General features: G+C 33.7%; 2 protein-coding genes and 2 long non-coding RNA genes across 5 annotated transcripts in view; 1 reads left to right on the forward strand and 3 right to left on the reverse strand.

The window, feature by feature from the left end:
• Positions 1 to 23,772, forward strand: part of LOC124539996 (calbindin-32) — a 184,108-nt gene that overhangs the window by 111,841 nt on the left and 48,495 nt on the right. The gene's annotated exons all lie outside the window — the stretch shown is intronic.
• Positions 584 to 1,781, reverse strand: LOC124540002. Its single transcript, XR_006967113.1, has 3 exons — positions 1,681 to 1,781; positions 1,296 to 1,423; positions 584 to 876 (listed from the first exon to the last, which is right to left on the reverse strand). It is a non-coding gene; the product is annotated as an uncharacterized LOC124540002 (long non-coding RNA).
• LOC124540003 lies at positions 5,454 to 6,400 on the reverse strand. The gene is made up of 3 exons (XR_006967114.1): positions 6,305 to 6,400; positions 5,920 to 6,047; positions 5,454 to 5,514 (listed from the first exon to the last, which is right to left on the reverse strand). It is a non-coding gene; the product is annotated as an uncharacterized LOC124540003 (long non-coding RNA).
• Positions 13,149 to 14,965, reverse strand: LOC124539999 (probable salivary secreted peptide). The gene is made up of 3 exons (XM_047117395.1): positions 14,936 to 14,965; positions 14,041 to 14,168; positions 13,149 to 13,435 (listed from the first exon to the last, which is right to left on the reverse strand). The coding sequence occupies exons 1-3, from the start codon at positions 14,948 to 14,950 to the stop codon at positions 13,207 to 13,209; spliced, it is 372 nt and encodes a 123-aa protein (XP_046973351.1). The 5' UTR covers positions 14,951 to 14,965; the 3' UTR covers positions 13,149 to 13,206.

Genomic DNA, 23,772 nt, shown 5'->3' on the forward strand with positions numbered 1-23,772 from the left:
AAACAAAAGCGTTATTAATATAAATAGTCCCACACAACAGATGAATTATGTTGAGTACCTCAAATCATAGCGATGATTTCCCTCGTGTTTGAAGACAGCCATTTACGCTAATTCAATTGTAGCGTAAAATTTGTATTAAAACTTTTCATAAGTATCAAATATAATTTATATGTAAATGCAATATTTTTTCCATGTAACACAAAACGATCGCCTCCTTATCACTTATGTATCATTACATAGCATAAAACAAAGTCACTTTCTCTGTCCCTACCTGTATCCCTATGTTTGCTTAAATCTTTAAAACTATGCAACGGATATTGATGTATTATTTTTTAATAGATAGAGTAATTTGAGAATAAGGTTACTGTATATACAATATAATAAAAGAGCACTAACAATTTTAGAAGTTTTTATGTGATGTCGTAAATAAACAAATTCTGTAGCAGTCGTGCGAAGCCGTTAGGTCGCTAGTCATATAGAAAACTGTAGACAAATATAATATTAAAAAATCATTGATTTTCATTCGCCGGCGAGATTTTGGCAAGATAAAGGTAATGACGTAACAATGAAGAAAACTAAAAGATTGTATACAATGAAACATTATTTTTATTTATAAAGTAGGATTACAATTGGTGTTAACAGCCACTTCAGTTTCCCCAAATTTTAAATGCATAATTCGCTCCGAACGGATAAACTGCTTGAATTCTTATCCTGACATAATTAAATCCAACTCCGCCGTCGACAATCCAGGCGCCAGCGAACGGTGTCTTGTCGACTTCAGTGGCAAAGACAGCAGATATCTCATTAATGTTTTGATTGCTGATTCCGTAGTCGTGGTACATGAACCTATCCAGAAAGGTGATCTGGAAGCTGCCTCTGAAAACGATGAAAACTATTATTGTTTTCTTTTATTTATAATTACATAAGAATAATATGAATTGTAGTGACTTCTGTTAAGAGAACTCTGTCAGAAATAGTTGAAAAATTGAAGGCATTCAGCAATTTAGAAGCTGAATTAAGAAGCCAATAAGAGTAATTTTAATGTGTTATTATTAAGGGAGCCCTTATATGGCCGCTTCATTGTTCTAGTTAGTTCGCTTGCTAGTTTATTAGGTCATGAGGTCCACGGTTCTAAATTCAAATACATTGCATTTTCCGTCAAGAAATTCTCCCTTCCAAGCTATGGATAACAGAATGCCATCTTCATTATCATCAAAATCAACAAAATAACCCTGAACCTGGCACTAAATATAATGTATAAATTATTTGGAAAAAATTAGAGAATAGTATCATACTCATGCAAAAGTCTGTCTCCTGGCCGAATGGTACCAACACTAAAATCCTGACTGGGGACATCAGGCACCACTGCCGCGTTGCACGCCAAGACCAAGGTCAATAAAAATAGAGGGAGTAGGTACTGCATCTGAAAACGGAGACATAAATTAAAATAATTCTCTTTCAAGAGTAAAAACTTGTGACGCTTGAATATGAACTGAAGTGTCAAACTGCTGTTACATATTGACTGCCAAGGTAATATATTGTAGACTTAATTAAAGCTTGTTTCTAAAGGTATTTGGCATAGCGCCATTGGCATACGCTGTATAACACACGAGTACTACGGCATACTTAATTGGACACAAAATACAACATTAATAATATTTCGCAATACTTTTTACTTACATTTTCTATTTGTTTATTAATGAACAATTCTCACAACTTTTCACCTAAACTCAATGGATGTGAACCATTCACGTCTCGATATATATACAACTCGGTCTGATAGTACTTATCACATTATCTCTTAAATTTAATTGACAAAAAAGTCCCATTACACACTAAAATATAATAATATTCTCTGATAGAAATCAAAGATGTCAATCATAGTTGGAGATTAAAGTTGATTCATGAAATTGACTGATTCTTTTACGCGTGTAATTGAATAATGTATTAGCCTCGTGGCATTGACGGTGTATAACATAAAGTGTTACCAAATAACCTGTGGATATCGTCAGAGGAAACAGGATATAGTTTGTTTCACAGAGCATTGGATTAAAAGCTTTGACATATTTAATATCCCCAAATTTAAGCTGTCAACTTCGTTCGTAAGAGGAAATGCTATTCGTGATGGCTCATTAATATTAGTACGGAATATCATTTGTAAATCTCGAAAGGATATTGTTGATCTCTGTCGAACGTACTATCGAACTATCCTGAGTGGAATTTCCGCAGTATATTATAATCTGCGTGTATTGGCCCCAATGGGTAATTTTTACTTACTTGACACTACTATGGAGGATACTCTTGAAAATATATGTAAAAGTGATAAATATGTAATTATATGTGGCGACTTTAATGTCGAATTGTTAAAGGATACTACGTTAAGTGTTCGGTTGGTTACTTTGTTTATGTCGTTTAATTTAACGCAAAGAATTAATGAACTGATACGAATAACCAGTGATACTTCTACATTGTGTTTTGTGACTGTGAAATATATGAAGTGTGAATTATAAATAATTTAACTTCTTAACACTGTGGTAAGAAGTTAAGAGTAATTTCTTTGGAACACAAAGAAATTGCTAATTAAAAATATATATGTATATATAGAACGATTAACATTAAATTATTTTAAATACATATATTGAGGTTTGTAAATTATCCTTTTCAACCGACTTCAAAAAGGAGGAGGTTATCAATTCGTCTGTATTTTTTTTATGTTTGTTACCTTATAACTTTTCACTGGGTGGACCGATTTTCATATATATATTTTTTTTTTGTTTGAAAGGTAGTGCTTCCCGAGGGGCCCCATTTTAATTTTATTTTTGTTTTTCATTTTATTTTTCAGGACTCTAAAAAATATGTAAAATATGCAATTATTTTTATTACTTTTTAGTGCATTTTTATTTGTTTTAAAATAGTGTTTTGTTTGAAGTCAGTTTTTCTTTTTGTTAAAATTTTATTATAATACGTCTAACGACACAAGATCCAAATGAACATTATAATTATTATTTTATTTATTATTAAAAAAATAGTTAAATATTTCGAATGAAATCATTATATAATAACACTTCTATTTTTAAGTTGAATATTTGAAAACAATATTTTAATTCAACTTCGCATCCATTTCAGTGCAAACACTATTAATCATAGTAAGTAATTCGGTTTTAGAAGAAGTCGCTCGACAACTGATTCGGGAACAGCACTTCTCAAACATATTTGCAATGTTTGGGAAAAATCACAGAATGCACACTCGGAGTATTCTGTGATTTCTCTAAAGCATTTGATTATGTAGAACACGAGACGCTTCTCTATTAGCTCAAGTACTACTATTAAAGTTAATGCTATTGATCTCATTGCTTCACACTTAAGTCAAAGAGTCCAGCAAGTTTTCAGTAATAAAAGAAAGTCTTCTAGATCTAGGTCAACTTAAATAAAAGATAATCTTGCCAGTATTTTACATATGTCAACGAGTAAAACAAAGTTTTAGACCTTTGAACTCGTATGTGCTGAAATTGTTAATATTTTATCTCGTGTTCGGTGATCAAGGAAAACACTGGAAGGAAACCTGCACATCTCGGATGACAATCATCATTAAAGTGGCGTGGAGGAAACTAACCTAACTTCTTTAAAAATAAGGGACGTATTATCCCAGCAGTTAATTTTTGGGGCTATGACTTTATCGGCTTAATAAAAGCTAATAACTAAACTTGAATCGTAAATTTGCTGAAAGTAATACAATTTTATAACACAGTGAGACCTACTTTGATGTTGATGTTACACGTATATCTTATCAATAAGGCAGGCTTGCCTTACATCCCATTTATGTAGCCACGTTTCCGTATTTGGCTATAAAATTCCCTCATGTACAATCAATCTACAAATTACATGTCGATGTTCGCGGCAAATTTATGATTATTGAAGCGAAGAAAAGTGGAATGAACAGGAAATGATATTAAGTTGATTTCCTTTTAGTTAAAAAAAAACACAGTAAAAAAATATCTGAATATAAAATAAGACGTCATAATAATAACATACAAATATAGTTTGCATAAAGTAATGTAACGCAATTGGCTACCAATCAACTTGACTGTCATATATCACACAAAAGTGGCAATACTATATCTTCTATATGTACTGTCAGGAAGTATCGACATGCAGAGTCAGGATGTAGGAAGTAATTTATGAAGTTCAACATCAGATGTAAGTATTTGGAATAAGATGTACAGAGGTATAGGTAAAATATAACTTAATGTCATAGAATTTTTTGTTGTTGAATATTTTTTTTTAAATAAATTCATCCACGGGCTCATAATTGCCCGTGCCTTTTTTACAATTTAGTTTATTTTTCTTATAATTCAATTTAAGGCGTACACGAATTTACAGTAGTCACTAATTTTACATTCCAGCTTATGAACTACTGTAGATCGAAGAGCAGCCAAGATCTCCTCCGCCTCCGAAGTCTTCTTACCGGAGGCTCTTGTTGAATATTTGAACTTGATACATCACAAATTCACAAAATACTTTATATTATACTTTATATTACTATATATTATTTAAATATTGGTTTAATTACTTGTATTCTACAGGCAGAACCACAATTCAAATTTGTTAGAATTAATTCAGAATATATGCAATAAACAAAAGCGTTATTAATATAAATAGTCCCACACAACAGATGAATTATGTTGAGTACCTCAAATCATAGCGATGATTTCCCTCGTGTTAGAAGAAAGCCGTTTATTCCGCTAATTCAATTGTAGCGTAAAATTTGTATTAAAACTTTTCATAACTATCGTCTGCAATATTTTCCCCAATTAACACAAAACGATCGCCTCCTTCTCACTTATGTTTCATTACATAGTATGAACAAAGTCACTTTCTCTGTCCCTATAACTATGTAAGCTTAAATCTTTAAAACTACACAACGGCTTTTGATGCGTTTTTTTTAATAGATAGAGTGATTTGAGAATAAGGTTTCTGTATATACAATATAATAAAAGAGCACTAATAATTTTAGAAGTTTGTTATGTGATGTTACTACATCATAAACAAATTTTGTAGCAGTCGTGCGTAGCCGGAGCGGGTCGCAAGTCATATAGAAAACTTTAGATAAATATAATATTAAACGAAAAAAAATCGTTGATTTTCATTCGCCGGAGATTTTGGCTAGATAAAGGTAGTGAGGTAACAATGCAAGAAAACTAGAAAACTAAAAGATTGTATTCAATGAAACATTATTTTTATTTATAAAGTAGGATTACAATTGGTGTTAACTGTTAACAGACACTTCAGTTTCCCCAAATTTTAAATGCATAGTTCGCTCCGAACGGATAAACTGCTTGAATTCTTATCCTGACATAGTTGAATCCAACTCCGCCGTCGATAATCCAGGCGCCAGCGAACGGTGTCTTGTCGACTTCAGTGGCAAAGACAGCAGATATCTCATTAATATTTTGATTGCTGATTCCGTAGTCGTGATACATGAACCTATCCAGAAAGGTGATCTGGAAGCTGCCTCTGAAAACGATGAAAACTATTATTGATTTCTTTTATTTATAATAACATAAGAACAATATGAATTGTAGTGACTTCTGTTCAGAGAACTCTGCCAGAAATAGTTGGAAAATTGAAGACATTCAGCAATTCTGAACTAAGTAGCCTATAAAGGTTATTTTAAAGTGTTATTATTAAGGGAGCCCTTATATGGCCGCCTCATTGTTCTAGTTAGTTCGCTTGCTAGTTTGTTAGGTCATGAGGCCCACGGTTCTAAATTCAAATCCATTGCATTTTTCCGTCAAGAAATTCTCCCTTCCAAGCTATGGACAATAGAATGCCATCTTCAGTATCAACAAAATAACCCTGAACCTGGCACTAAATATAATGTATAAATTATTTGGAAAAAATTAGAGAATAGTATCATACTCATGCAAAAGTCTGTCTCCTGGCCGAATGGTACCAACACTAAAATCCTGACTGGGGACATCAGGCACCACTGCCGCGTTGCACGCCAAGACCAAGGTCAATAAAAATAGAGGAAGTAGGTACTGCATCTGAAAACGGAGACATAAATTAAAATAATTCTCTTTCAAGAGTAAAAACTTGTGACGCTTGAATATGAACTGAAGTGTCAAACTGCTGTTACATATTGACTGCCAAGGTAATATATTGTAGACTTAATTAAAGCTTGTTTCTAAAGGTATTTGGCATAGCGCCATTGGCATACGCTGTATAACACACGAGTACTACGGCATACTTAATTGGACACAAAATACAACATTAATAATATTTCGCAATACTTTTTACTTACATTTTCTATTTGTTTATTAATGAACAATTCTCACAACTCTTCACCTAAACTCAATGGATGTGAACCATTCACCTCTCGATATATATACAACTCGGTCTGATAGTACTTATCACATTATCTCTTAAATTTAATTGACAAAAAAGTCCCATTACACACTAAAATATAATAATATTCTTTGATAGAAATCAAAGATGTCAATCATAGTTGGAGATTAAAGTTGATTCACGAAATTGACTGATTCTTTTACGCGTGTAATTAAATAATGTATTAGCCTCGTGGCACTGACGGTGTATAACATAAAGTGTTACCAAATAACCCGTGGATATCGTCAGAGGAAACAGGATATAGTTTGTTTCACAGATCATTGGATTAAGAGTTTTGACATGTTTAATATCCCCAAATTTAAGCTGTCAAGTTCGTTCGTCAGAGGGAATACTATTCGTGATGGCTCATTAATATTAGTACGGAAAGGTATAGTTTGTAAATCTCGTAAGGACATTGTGGCTCTCTGTATTTAACGTACCATCGACCTACTTGGAATTTCCGCAGTACATTATATTCTGCGTGGATTAACCAATATCGGGAGATTTTTACTTACTTGAGACCACTATCGGAGGATACTCTTGAAAATATATGTAAAAGTAATAAATATGTAATTGTATGTGGCGACTTTGACGTCGACTTCTTAAAGGAAACTACGTTGAGTGTTCTGTTTGTCACCTGGTTTAAGTCGTTTAATTTAACGCACAGTAGTCCAAGATTTTAAGATATCCACTCTGCATAAAATCCTTCTACGTGATTTTTTGATTGAATTATATCAGAGGCTGCCTCCTAAGTATAAAACCGAGTTTCTGTCGTCCGAAACCACGAGCGTTGGCTGCCATCTTGGAAAACGTTTTTTTGTATATATCGGTATATGCAAAAAAAAATACTTAAATGTATCGGAAAATATCAACAATAGTTTGGTATGAAAAAAGTGGGAAACTTTGTTCTCTACAAAAAAGATTTCTTCGGTTTTTAACGCAAAACTTACCGTTTCCGAGATATATGCAAAAAAACGTTTTCCAAGATGGTGGCTAACGCTCGCAGTTTCGGGCGACAGAAACTCGGTTTTATACTTGGGGGGCACCCTCCGACATAATTCAATCGAAAAATCACGTAGAAGGATTTTATGCAGAGCGGATATCCAAAAATCTTGGACTAATGTAAAAGTAATAAATATGTAATTGTATGTGGCGACTTTGACGTCGACTTGTTAAAGGACACTACGTTGAGTGTTCGGTTGGTCACCTTGTTTATGTCGTTTAATTTAACGCAAAGAGTTAATGAACTGATACGAATAACCAGGTTTATAAATTATCCTTTTTATTATATATCTTACGACACAAGATCCAAATGAACTTTATAATTTTTTTTTAATTAATATTAATAGAATTTAGTGAAATATTTCGAATGAAATCATTTTATAATAATACTTCTATCTTTAAGGTAAATAATAATAAATAATCTTTATTCACATAAAAAGTTACAAAGTAAAATGAAGTCCCTGATTTCTGAGCTAAGCTCAAAGACCTGTGTTACAGAAATCAGTGTCATATCGTTCTATGTAAATAAAAATAAATGATAAATAATTATTTCTCACTGTATACTAGAGTAAAGTGTGTGCGTGTGTGTGTGTGTGTGTGTGTGTGTGTGTGTGTGTGTGTGTGTGTGTGTGAGTGTGTGTGTATGTGTGTGTGTGTGTGTGTGTGTGTGTGTATGTGTGCGCGTGTGTGTGTGTTTGTGTGTGTGTGTGTGTGTGTGTGTGTGTGTATGTTTGTGTGTGTATGTGTATGTGTGCGCGTGTGAGTGTGTGTGTGTGTGTGCGTTTGAGTGAGAAAGAGCTGGGACTATTATATGCTTAGATAATTTTATAAGCTAGGCTGGTACTAAGTCCTAGCCTGTAGCGCAATTATTTTTGAGGTTCATTATTAACAGTTCTATCTCTGCCTCATCTGGTGGTAGTAATACTATGGAATTACACTCTAGAGGAAACGTGAAATCGTATGAATTAGTGTTATTTTCATTATACGCAGTTACAGTTTCGGCAAGCTGCTTCCCTATTCTAGAAAAGTAATTATTTACAGAGTCTATGCTATTATTGTTATTATTGTTAGGACTTAAAAGATTTTCAGCTGACGTTTTCTGTTTCGTATAATCTTTAATTGATTTGATTGCATTCCAAGATTCTTTATTAGTTTTTGCATTACGTAAAAGCGTTTTTTCAAAGTTTCTTTTAAGCTTTCTCAACAGAGAGTTACAAAAGTTCCGGTATCGCTTATATGTAACCTCGAGCATTACGTTATTTGGTTCTTTTTTGTGTTTTTTGTGTAGTTTATCTCTATTTCAAATACAGCGTAGACGACTCCAGTGGTTATCCATGGTTTAAGTGTTCTTTTCTTACTCGGTATACGGCTAATTTCAGAGTTCAGTTTAACAGAACCAGACAGTATATCAACAAACCTTGATGCTGCTTCATTAGCATCGCAAGATGGTGTGATAAAAGAGAAGTCTACTGTCTCTAAGTATTTAATGCAGGCATCAAAATTAATTGTTTGTAAGTGATTGCTTTCTTAGACTTACAGGGGGCAAGGTCAATGCTGAGCAGTACTGAGGCATGGTCCGTTATGGTAGAATCAACTACAAATACCGATGCTCGAAATACTGTTTTTAGCATAATATGATCTAGACAGTTGTGCAACCTAGTAGGATATTTGTGCCCAGGAAAAAGTCCCAGATCAGCGGTTACATTTAAGTAAGCTGCACAGTTCCTATCAATAGAACAGACTTTAATATCAATGTTTTTATCTCCGGCAATTATCTCGAGCTAATCGGACGAATAATATTATAAATAGAGTTTAAAAAACTGTCTGTGCATTGTATGGACGAGGATCTATAAATAGCCAAAATGAATATGTCTGGTTCAATTTTAATAAGTAAAAAGTTGCCTCCTATTGCTTTGGGTTCCGTTATAGAACATTTTATGTCTTTATTCACGTATATGACTATACCGTCATTTTGATTAAGGCAATTACTCGAGTAATAATAATCATAGTTATCAATAGTAGGAATAGGTTTGTGACTATTTAACCAGCATTCTGTTAGTATTATAATGTCACTCTCAAACTTGAAGCGCGACAACTGAAGTGTTAAATGATCGAAATTTTTATATATACTACGAATATTTTGACAAAATATCTTAAGATAACCAGCAGAACCTATATTTAATAAGTTGCAAGTTTGTGTATCACATAAATACGCAGATGCTACATTAATGTTATCTATATCCGTTGAGAAAATATCATTTGAATCAATCATTGCAAATGGCAGGTATTGATTTGGTACAAAATAGAATGTTTAAGAATACATGCTTTGTAAGAACTAGGAATGCTAATTGTAATAAATCCGTACTGAGATTGCTATTTGTGAAACATGATATTGTGTATATGTGTATAAAAGTTAGTCGAGGTACATGTGAGTGAAATATGTGTACTAATACTTTGTGGAACAGTATATATAAAATAAAAACAGAGGTTGTGTTACAGTGACATAATATGATGAGAAAATTAAGCTTAACATTAAAAAGGCATATCAAACGTAAGAGTTAATTAATTGCAAAGGGAAAACAAACAGTTCTAATACAAATTACCACTAGTCATTTTTCTTGACGTACTACGTCCTCTTCATTTTTAATATGGATTTGCTTGTGGCCGTCCATTCTTAACACCTTCCCGAAAGTAAATTTAAACTTGTAAATATTCTAAAACCATATTTTAAGTCAACTTCGCATCCATTTCAGTGCAAATACTATTATTAATCATAACTATTAATCATATTAACTTTATTAACATATTAACTATTAATCATAGTAAGTAATTCGGTTTTAGAAGAGGTCGCTCGACAACTGATTCGGGAATAGCACTTCTCAAACATATTTACAATGTTTGGGAAAAATCACAGAATGCACACACGGAGTAGTCTGTGATTTCTCTAAAGCATTTGATTATGTAGAACACGAGACGCTTCTCTATTAGCTCAAGTACACACAGTACACATTAAAGTTAAAGCTCTTGATCTCATTGCTTCACACTTAAGTCAAAGAGTCCAGCAAGTTTTCAGTAATAAAAGAAAGTCTTCTAGATCTAGGTCAAAAATTATTCCACAAGGATCAATTTTGAGCCTTTTTTGTTTCTAGTATATATAAATGACATTCCTTTCTGTGTTAAAGGTATTTGTGATATATATAGTATAGTTTACTGACTATACTTCACTGATTTTAAGGTCGATAGAAAATCTAACTATGACGATGGAAATGGTGCAGTTTGCAACGATTGGTTAACAGTTAATAATTTAGTTTAACATGCTCAAAAAACGAAATGTGTAGACCCTACCCAATATTAGAAAGCAAAATTATAAGTATGTCTTAAAACGTTGGCTGTCTTCATATAGCCGATACTACGATGTTTTAAGGAATAACATTGGATTCCAGGCTGCAGTGGAGTCCTTATTTATCAGCTCTAACAGGAAGTCAGCTCCGCAGCCTACGCGGTCAGAAAAGATAGACAACTAACTGATATTAGATAACTAACATAGAAGAAGTTAGATAACTAACACACCGCTCGTTTAGTATATTTTGGTCATTTTTACAGTTTTGTAGCATATGGCATAATACTTTGGGGTAACGCTACAATAGGCTTTTATTTTACAAAAGTAAGCCAATTTATAATCTTGGAGCTAGAGTCTCTCTTCAGGATGTTTTTTAACAAAGTAAGAATACTCATTGTTGCGTCACAATATATTTACAACCTATTTTAGGTAAAAATGCACCTCAACAGACTTATGAATTCGTTTAATGACTTATCATTTAACGGCGATATTGACATCTTTCACAATAATATAAATTATTTTGTTAAAGATTCCAAAGATCTCATAGTTCGATCTCATACCTTATAAGTAATATGTTTGTTTTGTGTTTTTTTTTTTAATTTTATAATTAGCTTTTATGTTTTGTTTCAGTTATGTCTTCATTCTTAAATTTAAAATATAATTTAGTTCCAATTTTTTATTTTATATATTACATAGGTTAGTCTGGTTTCTATTTTTGAACAACAATGTTGTTTACACCGATAAAGATATCACCTTGAATGTCACCCATATAAAATATTATTTTGAAGTGTTTAGTGGTAAGTCGATGGTGTAACTTATTTACATAGCATAAAACAAAGTCACTTTTTCTGTCCCTATGTCCCTTTGTACGCTTAAATCTTTAAAACTACGCAACGGATTTGGATGCGGTTTTTTTAATAGATAGAGTGATTCGAGAGGAAGGTTTTTACATATAATACATAGATAATATAGTTAAGTAACACTGATAATGTTAAAGTTTCTAATATGATGTCGTAAATTTTTGAATTTTTTTGCGCTTGCATTGTAAACGCTGGCTAAACCCTACTAGGTAGATCAAAATAATGTACTACAGAATTGTAAATCTCAAAAATGTCTACAAAAAATTCCGCGATGGTATTATATGTCTATCTCTTAAAGATAACCCACAATAACCTTTTTTTTTATCTTTTATTTCTACGAGTAAAAATGGTTTATTTTCGAAGCGATTTTAAGCAATATAGCATTCATCTATATTCAATTAGGTACCTTAAATAAATTGTGCATTCAATAAAGATAAATACGGCCCTTTACAGCATGTAATTTAAATGAATATTTTCGAAGATATTACAGTTTCAAAAAGCAGGGACATAGCGTTTTGCGTTTCTTAAGGAGTGAAAACTGTGTATATTGTACCTACTTTTTGTCACTGCATAGTATGAGTGAGTAATTTAAAGAGAATAATTTTGTATATATAATACGTGAACAATATAGTAGATAAACACTGATAATTTTAGAGGTTTCTAATGTGATGTCGTAAAAAGACACATTTTTGCGCATATATTGCAAACGCTAGCTAAATACTATGAGATAGATCAAAATGCATTGTACACCTCGAAAATGTCTACAAAAAATTCGCGATGGTATGTAACATTTCTTTTTTTCATTTATTTTTTACCACAAATATTGGCTAATTTTCGTAGCACTTTGAATTTAGCAGCAATCGGACGGAGCTCTCTAGCGAGGGAAATAACAATACTTCATAAATAAATAAAAAGATAAAGAGACTTCAAACAAAAATATGCACTAAAATGTAATAAAAATAATTGCGTATTCAACATATATTTTTTAGAGTCCTGCTAAGTAAAATAAAATGAAAAATATTAGACTACTTAAAATTCGATCTACGATTATACCTATACTGTAGTTATAATTATTGCTATATTTGGAGCCGGTGTTAACAACGGGTATGCGCCTCAACAATCAAAAGAAAGAAGCTATACGAGCCCCTTGATTGAGCCCCAGTATATTATCCTATAAAAGGTCATTTCAGGTTTTTTCTGCGGTTTTTTTAATAGATATTGTGATTCAAGAGGAACGTTTGTGTATATTATATATGAGTAAAGAAACACTGATAATTTTAGAAGTTTGCAATGTGATGTCGTTAATAAACAAATTCTGTAGTATCAGTATTGCACCCGTGCGATAGGTGCAGGTCGCTAGTTTACAATAAATAAATAAATAAAAATATTATGTACATTCATAGTAATATTGATCACTTTGATAAAATCTGTGAAGACATTGTGCGCGCATAATACTTAGCTAGAATTAATTAAAATTTCATGATTTTTATTTGCCGGTGAGCTTATGGTTAGACCAAAGGTATGAAGTTACATGGGAGAAAACTAAAAGACTATTAATATTCAAAGAAACATTCTTTTTATTTATAGAGTAGGATTACAATTCTGTTAACAGATACTTCAGTTGCCCCAAATTTCAATTGCAAAGTTCGATCCGTACGGATAATATGATTTCATCTTTATTGTGACATGCTTGAACCCGACTCCACCATCGGTGATCCAGGCAGTGGCGAGCGGTGTCTTATCGACTTCAGTGACAAAGACAGCAGATATCTCATTAGTGTTGATACCGTTGAATGTGAAATCGTTAGTAAAGACTCTATCCTGAAAAGTGACCTGGAAACTGGCTCTGAAAACGATGTAAACCGTTACTATTTTCTTTTATTTATAATTATATAAGAAATAAGAAACTAGCTGTGCCCGCGACCTTGTATGCCTTTGAATATAACAAAAAAATCAGTTATCTGCCAGTGAAAGTCTCGTCAAAATCGGTCCTGCCTTTCCAGAGATTAGCCGGAACAAACAGACAGACAGACAGACTGACAATTAAATATGCATTGAGTAAAAAGGGCTATTTTAATATTACAAACTGACACTCCAATTTTACTATATGCATAGATACAATATGAATTGTTTGACTTCTGTTCCAGAAATAGTTGGAAAATTTACGACATTCAGCAAACAATCAGGTAGCCAATAAGGGTTAATTTAGTGTGTTATCATTGAGAGAGCCCTTATCTGGCCGCCTCGTTGCTCTACTTAGTTCGATTGCTAGTTTGTTAGGTCATGAGGCCCACGGTTCTAAATTCAAATCCCAACTCGAATCATCACAAGGTACTTACATTAACCCCCCCCCCCCCCTTAGCAAAATAACCCTAAACCTAGTACTGAATATAATATTTCAATTATTTGAAAATAATTAGAGAATACTATTATTCTCTAATTATTACATACTTATGCAAAAGTCTGTCTCCTGGTCGAATGGCACCAACACTTATATCCTGACTGGAGACATCAGGCACCACTGCCGCGTTGCAGGCCAAGACCAAGGCCAGTAAAAATAGAGGGAGTAGGTACTTCATCTGAAAACGGAGACCGAAATTAAAATTATTCTCTTTCAACAGTAAAAACTTGTGACGCTTGAACTGAAGTGTCAAACAGCTGTTACGTATTGACTGCCATGATGGTACCTACATATATTGCAGACTTAATTAAAGCTTATTTCTGCATCTAAAGTCGCTTTCTCTGTCCCTATCTCTCTTCGTATGCTTAAATCTTTAAAACTACGCAATGGATCATGATGCGATTTGTTTCAATAGATGTAGTATGTATGACAGAAATGATTCGAGAGGACGGTTTTTTGTACATGATACATGGTAATGTCTTAAAGTAACACTGATCATTTTAGAAGTTTGCAATGTGATGTCGTAAATAAACAAATTCTGTAGTACATTTAGCATCAGTATTACGCCCGTTTGAAGACGGGGAGGGTCGCTAGTACACTACATAACACACGAGTACTAAGGCATGCTTAATTAGACATAAAATATAATATTACCGCTCAGTTTAAATCGAACGAGCTTAAAATTACATTACTTAAGAATATTTCTTACTTCGTGGTAGGGCTATGCGCAAGCCCGTCTGGGTAGGTATCACATATTCATCAGAAATTCTACCGCCAAATACCAGTACTCAGTATTGTTGTGTTCCGGCTTGAAGGGTGAGTGAGCCAGTATAACTACAGGCACAAAGGACATAACATCTTATTTCCCAAGGTTGGTGGCACATTGACGATGTAAGGAATAGTTAATATTTCTTACAGCGTCATTGTCTATGGGTGATCACTTACCATCAGGTGGCCCATATGCAACTAATACTTGTTACTTACATTTGCTATTTGTTTATTAAAGAACAATTCTGATCAGTCTCCAACTAAACTCAATGGACGTGAACCATTTGCCTCGATATATATACAACTCGGTCTGATAATACTTATCACATTATCTCTTTAATTTAATTGACAAGAAAAATTGTGATTCGAAATATCTTGGATCTCTAAAACCAGTATTACACACTAAAATAATTATGAAAATATTATCTGATAAGAATCAAGATGTCAAGCAAAGCGGGGGATTAAATATGATTCATGTAATGGACTGATTCTTTTCCAATAAATTGTGTAATTAAATAACGTAGTAACCTCGTGGCACTGAAGGAGTATAATAATATGAAATGTTACCTCCTAATCTGCTGAGAGCTGAGATGGCCCAGTGGTTAGAACGCGTGCATCTAAACCGGTGATTAATCCACTATATATATGTGCTTAATTTGTATTAGGAAAACATCGTGAGGAAACCGGCATGTGTCTAATTTCATCGAAATTCTGCTACATGTGCATTCCACCAACCCGCATTAGAACAGCGTGGTTTGGTTGTTCTAAGTCCTCTCCTTAATGGAAAAAGGGGCCTAGCCCAGCAGTAGGAAATTTAAAGGCTGTTACTTACTTACTTGCCTCCTAATCTGTGGATATCATCACATCACATTAATGTTAGCAATATGTTTATTTTGCAAAGCAGACGGAAAACGCATGTAAAATCAATCTGAGCTTTCCGGTATGTCTAGACTAGTCAATGCCGCCATTGAAAAAAGAGTGCGGCACATAAAACATACTATATATTATATTTCACTAAGAAAGGAGTACGCGTATCACACAAGACAACGAAGGATTCTCCCAACTTGACCAGAATCACTATCACTGAACCAAAGCCTGATAGAGCTCTGAATATTTCGCTCCCCTTTCCAGCTGAGATTTTGCAACATTTGCCATAAAATAAAACGCCTCGGTAAGCAAGAACTTCTCACCATCATGCAAACTTTATCTATGAAGTCCGACACTGAAGGTAAATTCTCCATTAAATTTCGAAAATACACTTTCCGAGAATTTAGGTATGTATAACTATGCCAGGCAGGATACATTGCATACATATATAAGTGTATTTAACTAATATGATTGTATTTTTTAAATGTTGAAAAAGAGTTCTACCGAGTTTCTTGCTGGTTCATCTCGGTAGAATCTACTTTCCGAACCGGTGGTAGATTAACTTAATTGTTAAATGACGATTCAAAGGTGCTTGTAAAAGCTCAATTGAATAAAGTTGATTTTGATTTTAAATAAAATGCTTCATTAACCCATACAGAGTCACTCACTTTAATGAGACAGTTTCTGTTCTCTATAACTTTGTGACTTTTTAATATGCCGAGGTATTGTAAAACCGGCTTCAAAACGGTATCCTAAGCAGCCAACTCTGACAATACTTTCGCTGCAACACGGCAAAGCGAGGGAGGAGAACAATACTAGACTAGACTAAACCTAGTACGTTCTATTGAGACATTGATCGATGTTTTCGTATTTGTTTATATACGAAGGCTAAGTACATAATTATGTACATGTAATAGAAATTCTTTCAGTACCAGTACGAAGAAAATTTTTTAATTATTTTTAACATTAAATATATATAAATAAAAAATTGTATTTGCCACCACCCACATCATATATTCTACTTGTTCCCGTTGGAAGGGTGAGTTAGTCAGTGTAACTACAGGTACTGGGGACATAACAACTTACTTTGGTGTTGGCGATGTTAAGAATGGTTAATATTTCTCACAGCGCCCCATCGCCTGTGGACGGTAGTGACCACTTACCATCACGTGGCCTTTTTGCTCATTCGATCAAAATATCATTAAAAAAAATGTCTCACTACGTTTCATAACAGATTGAAATTCATCAGATTATAATGAAATTCGGTGAATATTTCTACGTGTTCCTGTGGCGGTATTAAGGATAAAAAAATATGCTTTAGATGTTACAATATTGACGTTCTATAAAAATCCTTATTGTACTCGTGACAAGATGGAACTAGGCTATTTGGATAGTGTAGAAATTGTAGAACTTGTAAAGTTTTTGTATAGATAGATTTGGCTTGATTTGCTTCAGTTTGTCCTACTAGTCAAGCCAAATCAGGAATCAATATTATTTTAATTTCTAATCACTTTTTTGTTTATAACATCGTTAATTCAGATAAAGGAATAATTTATTATCATCGCACCAATCGTCATAATAAACAAAAAGATTATAGCTGCTAAAAAATTACAAATCATAATTATTTAGAAAACAAATCCAAATCTTTGTCAAAATAATCTGATCGCTTTTTAAAAGTAATCATGAATAGTCGAAATGAGTTGTACTTTACACACACATGCACAGTAGTACCACACAACTTAGATGTAGCATCGATAAGGTTCGTAAAACCGATTACTACCGATTTACCAATAGAAATAGATCCCTATCGCGCCATTCGACGCTATTCGTCGCTATAGATTCTCGCGTCAGTCCAACCCCAGAAAGCAAATCGACGTGTCAAATTGACGAATATATTAGATCATATGGTTTTACACGTTACCTTTGTGTGAAAATTATATTCGGATGTGAAATTATTGATAATTTGTGATGGCGTACTTAATTCGGATGTGTTCGATTTTACAAATTTTGCCGATGCTACATCTAAGTTGTGTCGTACTGTACATGCGTATATACTAGTGCACATACGTATAGGAAAAAGTGAAACAAACCTTAGATTCACGTATTCCAGCTAATAAATCAGTCGTATTGTGCACTTATTACTTGATAGTTTTCAGGTGAGATGGCCTAGTGGTTAGAACGCGTGCATCTTAACCGATGATTGCGGGTTCAAACCCAGGCAAGCACCGCTGATTTGTGTGCTTAATTTGTCTTTATAATTCACCTCGTGCTCAGCGGTGAAGGAAAACATCGTGAGGAAACCTCATGTGTATTCCACCAACACGCATTTTAACAGCGTGTTGGAATATGTTTCAAACCTTCTCCTCAAAGGGAGAGGAGGCCTTTAGCCCAGCAGTGGGAAATTTACAGCCTGTTGTTGTAGATTGTATAAAATAGTTCTCCTATTGCTTGTCAAATGAAATATATAAATATAATATGGATAACCTTAGTACGAGGCCACTGTAATTGTACTTATCATTAAGGCACTTAAAAAATAGAAACTGGAATATCCAATGGAGGGAATACGTTTTTAATTGAATTTTATATAAGCCTGCAATTCCAGCCTCCACGCTAAAGTTAAATCAGTCTAAGTAATAAGTAGAGTACTCATTGTAGAAGCAAATAGGCTTATGTGTGTTTATTTAAAATGAGAAAAGTCAAATAAACAATATTTCACAGCAATTTGACGCGATATCAAGGATCGAAAACTTGATTCAGTTATTTGATTGTTCACTATGGATTTGCAAATAAATGGCATTTAACTTTTAATAGGAATATGATAACTAAAGAGTCGAGATGGCCCAGTGGTAAGAACGCGCGCATCTGAACCGATGATTGCGGGTTCAAACCCAGGCAAGCACCGCTGATTCATGTGCTTAATTTGTCTTTATAATTCATCTCGTGCTCAGCGGTGAATGAAAACATCGTGAGGAAACCTGCATGTGACAAATTTCATAGAAATTCTGCCACATGTGTATTCCACCAACCCGCATTGGAACAGCGTGGTGGAATATGTTCCAAAGCTTCTCCTCAAAGGGAGAGGAGGCCTTTAGCCCAGCAGTGGGAATTTACAGACTGTTGTTGTATGATAACTAATATATTATAGTGTAATAAAAATGATATCCTCTAATTTAGAGGGACGTTTTGGAGCTTAATCCACCATGCCTGACGAATTCGAAAAAAAACGGGTTGTATATGTATGTAATTCTCTAAATCTTCATCAGATGATTTTACATAAACCAATAAATAAATTCATATTAAAAATATATTTACTCATATATTTTTTATTTTTTTTTGGTATAGTTTGGCGGACGATCATATGGGCCACCTGATGATAAGTTGTCACCATCACCCATAGATAATGACGCTGTAAAAATTTAGCCACCAACCTTGGGAACTAAGATGTTATGTCCCTTGTGCCTGTAGTTACACTGGCTCACTCACCCTTCAAACCGGAACGCAACAATACTGTACTGTTTAAAAATAAAAATAAGTCAAAAATGCAACGTCAAATTTTTATTAAAAAAAAATATCTTTAAATATACTTTAAATCTATTGGTTTTTTATATGATATCGTAAGTAAACATATCATATGTTTCACGAAATATATTTTTTCATAAACAATATAAAACCTATTTTGTTAGCAATTATATTTTACATTATTCAGCCAAAAAAAAACATAGCTATGGATCACGGATAATCTAATTATCATTAATATTACTAAGATAATAAAATTATTAGTTTTATGTTTTCTCTTATCGAATCGGAAATCTTTATGATTTAATAATCCATACTCAAATAACGAGAAATCTTAATCCAAATATCAAATCAAAATAAGATACCTTAATTAAAAATAGAGGCACTTCACGTACTTATGTATTCACAAATTAAACACTACCACTGCTTTGGAAAAGAATATCCCTACCTGACCTAAGAAGAACCGGCAAAAGAAACTCAGAACACCTTTTTTTATCAATTTGTGATTCTTTACATTATGTAATACTTTCCCAATGTGTGAAATCAAGTATGAAGTTACTAATTGTATTTTATTTTTTTTATGTTATCGATTGGCGAATGAGCATATGGGCCAACTGATGGTAAGTGGTCACCATCACCCATAGACAATAACGCTGTAAGAAATATTAACTACTCCTTACATCGTCAATGTGCCACCAACCTTGGGAACTAAGATGTTATGTCCCTTGTGCCTGTAGTTACACTGGCCCACTCACCCTTCAAACCGAACACAACAATACTGAGTACTGTTATTAAGCGGTAGAATAACTTATGAGTGGGTGGTACCTACCCAGACGGGCTTGCACAAAGCCCTACCACCAAGAAATTATATAACAACATTTAGCACACAAGCGTTCTTTAACATTTTTCTTATTTCACAACAGAGGTATTTGAGGGTTTACAGGTATAATACATGCATAATACAGGAGCGAAACAGTATTCATTTTAGAGGACTCTAATATGATTTCGTTAATAAATATTTTTGTGCTTGAGTACATTACAAACAGTATTGTACACCTTAATTTATTCGGAATACTATATGTGATAACCCACAATAACCAATTTTTATTCTATATTCTATACTTTTTAGAGTTATATTAACGAAAAGATTTACCCAATACAGCAATAATCCTTATCTAATTAAGTAACTTAAATACGTGCTTTTAATATAGATCGATATGATCTTTTACATTCTGTAACTTTAATTAATACTTTTAAATTATTATGTTATAATATAGCATTTAGTAGTTTTTAATCCACCATGCTGATAGTAGTTAAATTTGAAGCCCGTGGTCGAGCGGTGGTTGAAGAAATTAACCTGGAAATTATTTTTTATTTTAATACTATATTTTTTCTTTTCAAGAGGACGTTTGTAAATTTCGCGCGATGCAATAACAGTATTAAACTTTTGCTCCACTCAACCCAAATAATAATAATAAATAATCCTTCGACGGATACCCCTTTACATTACGTTAAGGAATCTGATTTCGTTGAAACTATTTACGAATTTTTCAAAAATGTTAAAGCAAAAAAAAAACACAACTTACGAATATCCTACTGTTGGGATAAGGCTTACTCTTAGTTTGAGGAGAAAATTTAGAACTAATAACAGCCAGTAAATTCCCACTGCTGGGCTAAAGGCCTCCTCTCCCTTTGAGGAGAAGGTTTGAAACATATTCCACCGCGCTGTTCCAATGCGGGTTGGTGGAATACACATGTGGCAGAATTTCTATGAAATTTGTCGCATACAGGTTTCCTCGCGATGTTTTCCTTCACCGCTGAGCACAAGATGAATTAGAAAGACAAATTAAGCACATGAATCAGCGGTGCTTGCCTGGGTTTGAACCCGAAATCATCGGTTAAGATGCACGCGTTCTAACCACTGGGCCATCTCGATGCACATGTAGATTTTTTTTTAATTAGACATATACAGGTTTCCTTGTGTTGTTTTGCTTCACAGCCGAATACGTCTTTAATTATAAGCACTAAGTAAGCACTTGGAAATGAAGCGGTGCTTTTACAACCAATCATCGGCTAAGAAGCACACGATCATCAAATAAAAATCATTAAATTCTCATATAAACAAATTTAATCAGTACATTTGTCCATTGGGTACTGTAGTTTGTTTACAGTCCCCAAATATCAATCGCGTAATTGTATCCGCGTCCCCTGGCTGACTGCACCCTGAGCGTTACATTGTTGTGTCCTACTCCGCCTCTGGTGATCCAGACGGAGGCCTGCTGTGTTCCCGCGGCCTCGTACGCGGCGATAACTGATATGTGAGTCGTGGTGATACCAATGTATTCGTGCTCTTCGAACCGAATCGTATTCGGTCTTGACGGCTTGTAAACGTAGGATCTGAAACCAATTGTAGGAGAAAAATATTAGACAATTCAATTCAATTCAATTCTTGGTGGTAGGGCTTTGTACAAGCCCATCTGAATAAGTACCACCCACTCTGCTACCAATAAATAATACTTGAGTTTGTACCGGTTTGAAGGGTAAATAAGCCAGTTTAATTACAGGCACAAGGGACATCTTAGTTCAATATTGGTAATGTATTGGCGAAGTATGGGATGGTTAATATTTCTAACGGCGCCAATGTCTACGGTCGATGGTGACCACTTCACATAACATAGAAAAAGTGGCCTATTAGCCGGTCAGCTAAACAATTACATTAAAAAAAATTAACAATTTGCATGGAATACCTAGTTTGCTAATTTTTACTTCGTCTGAGTTTGGACTACGTTAGACCAATCTGATATACACAGTTATCGCAAAGTTCAGACACAATCAAACCTTAGGGTAGAGATACAAGCAGTCCTCATACTGCCGGCATGTTAGGTTCTAGAAATACGCGTACATCCAAACAACGTATGTAAGGAGACATATTACTTATACTTCGTTTTTTTTATTCTTGGTATGTCATTGACCTCGCAACAAGTGAATTCTCTATGCCGGAAATCGAAACAACTGACGTATTGACGTATAATTTAAGAAGAAATTACAATAATCTATTTTCTTGTCAAATATTATGCATTGTCACTTCAATATGTACAATTCTTTAAGTTAATTAAAGCTAAGTTTTCTTATGGTTTTGTCATTTATGTATCAATTTAATTAACTTAAAATATGTCTCAAGAGGATTCTTTCGATACTACGCATTTGTTTTCACAAGGCACAATGTCTCGCTATCTCCGACCTGACAGATTTGATATAGAACCGAATTCTAGCAACGCTGACTTAAAATGGACTCATTGGCGATTTACTTTTATAAATTTTTTATCAGAAGAAATTTCTACCAATACTCCTGACTCTTATGTTATTGGTAAATCATTTAGCACCGACAATTTTTTCATATATCACGAATATATTATAAATTTTGTAAAATATTGTAAATTTTACGAAGATGCCATTAAATTACTTGATAATATATACATAAAGCCTAGAAATGAAGTTTTAGCACGGCACATACTAATTACAAGAAAACAGCGACCGGAAGAAACAATTTCTGAATATTCAAGAGCTTTGAAACTCTTGGCTCATGACTGTATCTTTCGGAACGTTACTGCCGAAGAACACGAACAACAAACGATTAGAGGAGCATTTATTGCTGGTATTACCTCTCAGAAAAGTCGCGAGCGTTTTTTAGAAAACAATTCAATTACTTTAGATGAAGCTTTAAATCAAGCTATATCATTAGAAACTGCAGAACTAAATTCAGAAATAATTGCTGGTAACTCTAATTCTTTACAACTAAATGCATTCCCCTAATAATGTTAATGATTTTAATCAAAATGTGGCGGTATCTACTACACAACGGAAACGCTGTTTCTTTTGCGGTGGGAATATACATCAAAGAATAAAATGTCCTGCTTTTAAAGCCACATGTCAACTGTGTTCTAAGCAAGGCCATTTTGCTAAGGTATGTCGAAGCAGCAATCAACAAATTGCAAATGCTCTTACAACAGACTCTTACTTACATTATTCAAATGAAAGTTTCTTAGCTGTATCGCCTAGTAGCTTACAAAATGCTACCGTACCTATTTTTACAAATGATACACGCGCTGATGCCTTGATAGATACAGGAAGCTCCGTAAGTTTTATCGATAAAAAATTAGTACAAATAATGAATTTAAAAATAAAGCCCTGTAAACAGACAATCACTTTAGCATCGTTGACTCACGTATCTTTCGTAGAAGGAATGTGCCATGCTACAGTCAAGATACAACAACATATTTATCAACATCGTCAACTGCTAATAGTTAACAATATTTGTGCCGATGTCATAATTGGCCATGACATACTAAGAGATCATTCGTAGTTATGTAACGTTATGAATGCATCTGTGCCACCAGTTTCTTTATTTACTAACTTATCATCTGATATTAAGCCTGTGGCGGTAAAATCTAGACGATATAGTAAAGAAGATATCGATTTTATTAATATTGAAATTTCGAAGCTACTAGCAGACGGAGTTATTGAACCCAGCGTTTCACCTTGGCCTGCCCAAGTCCTTGTTGCTGGAGGAGGAATTCACCGAAAACGTTTAGTAGTAGACTATTCGCAAACTATCAACAAATTTACTTTGT

This window comes from Vanessa cardui, chromosome 24 (assembly GCF_905220365.1).
Source record: "Vanessa cardui chromosome 24, ilVanCard2.1, whole genome shotgun sequence".
NCBI lineage: Eukaryota > Metazoa > Arthropoda > Insecta > Lepidoptera > Nymphalidae > Vanessa > Vanessa cardui.

What these genes read in the sequence shown, in the direction of transcription:
- LOC124539999 (XM_047117395.1), bottom strand. An exon ending in GGAGACAGACTTTTGCATAA is followed by an intron (nt 13,436 to 14,040) that starts GTATGTAATAAT and finishes CATCGTTTTCAG; the next exon opens with AGCCAGTTTCCAGGTCACTT.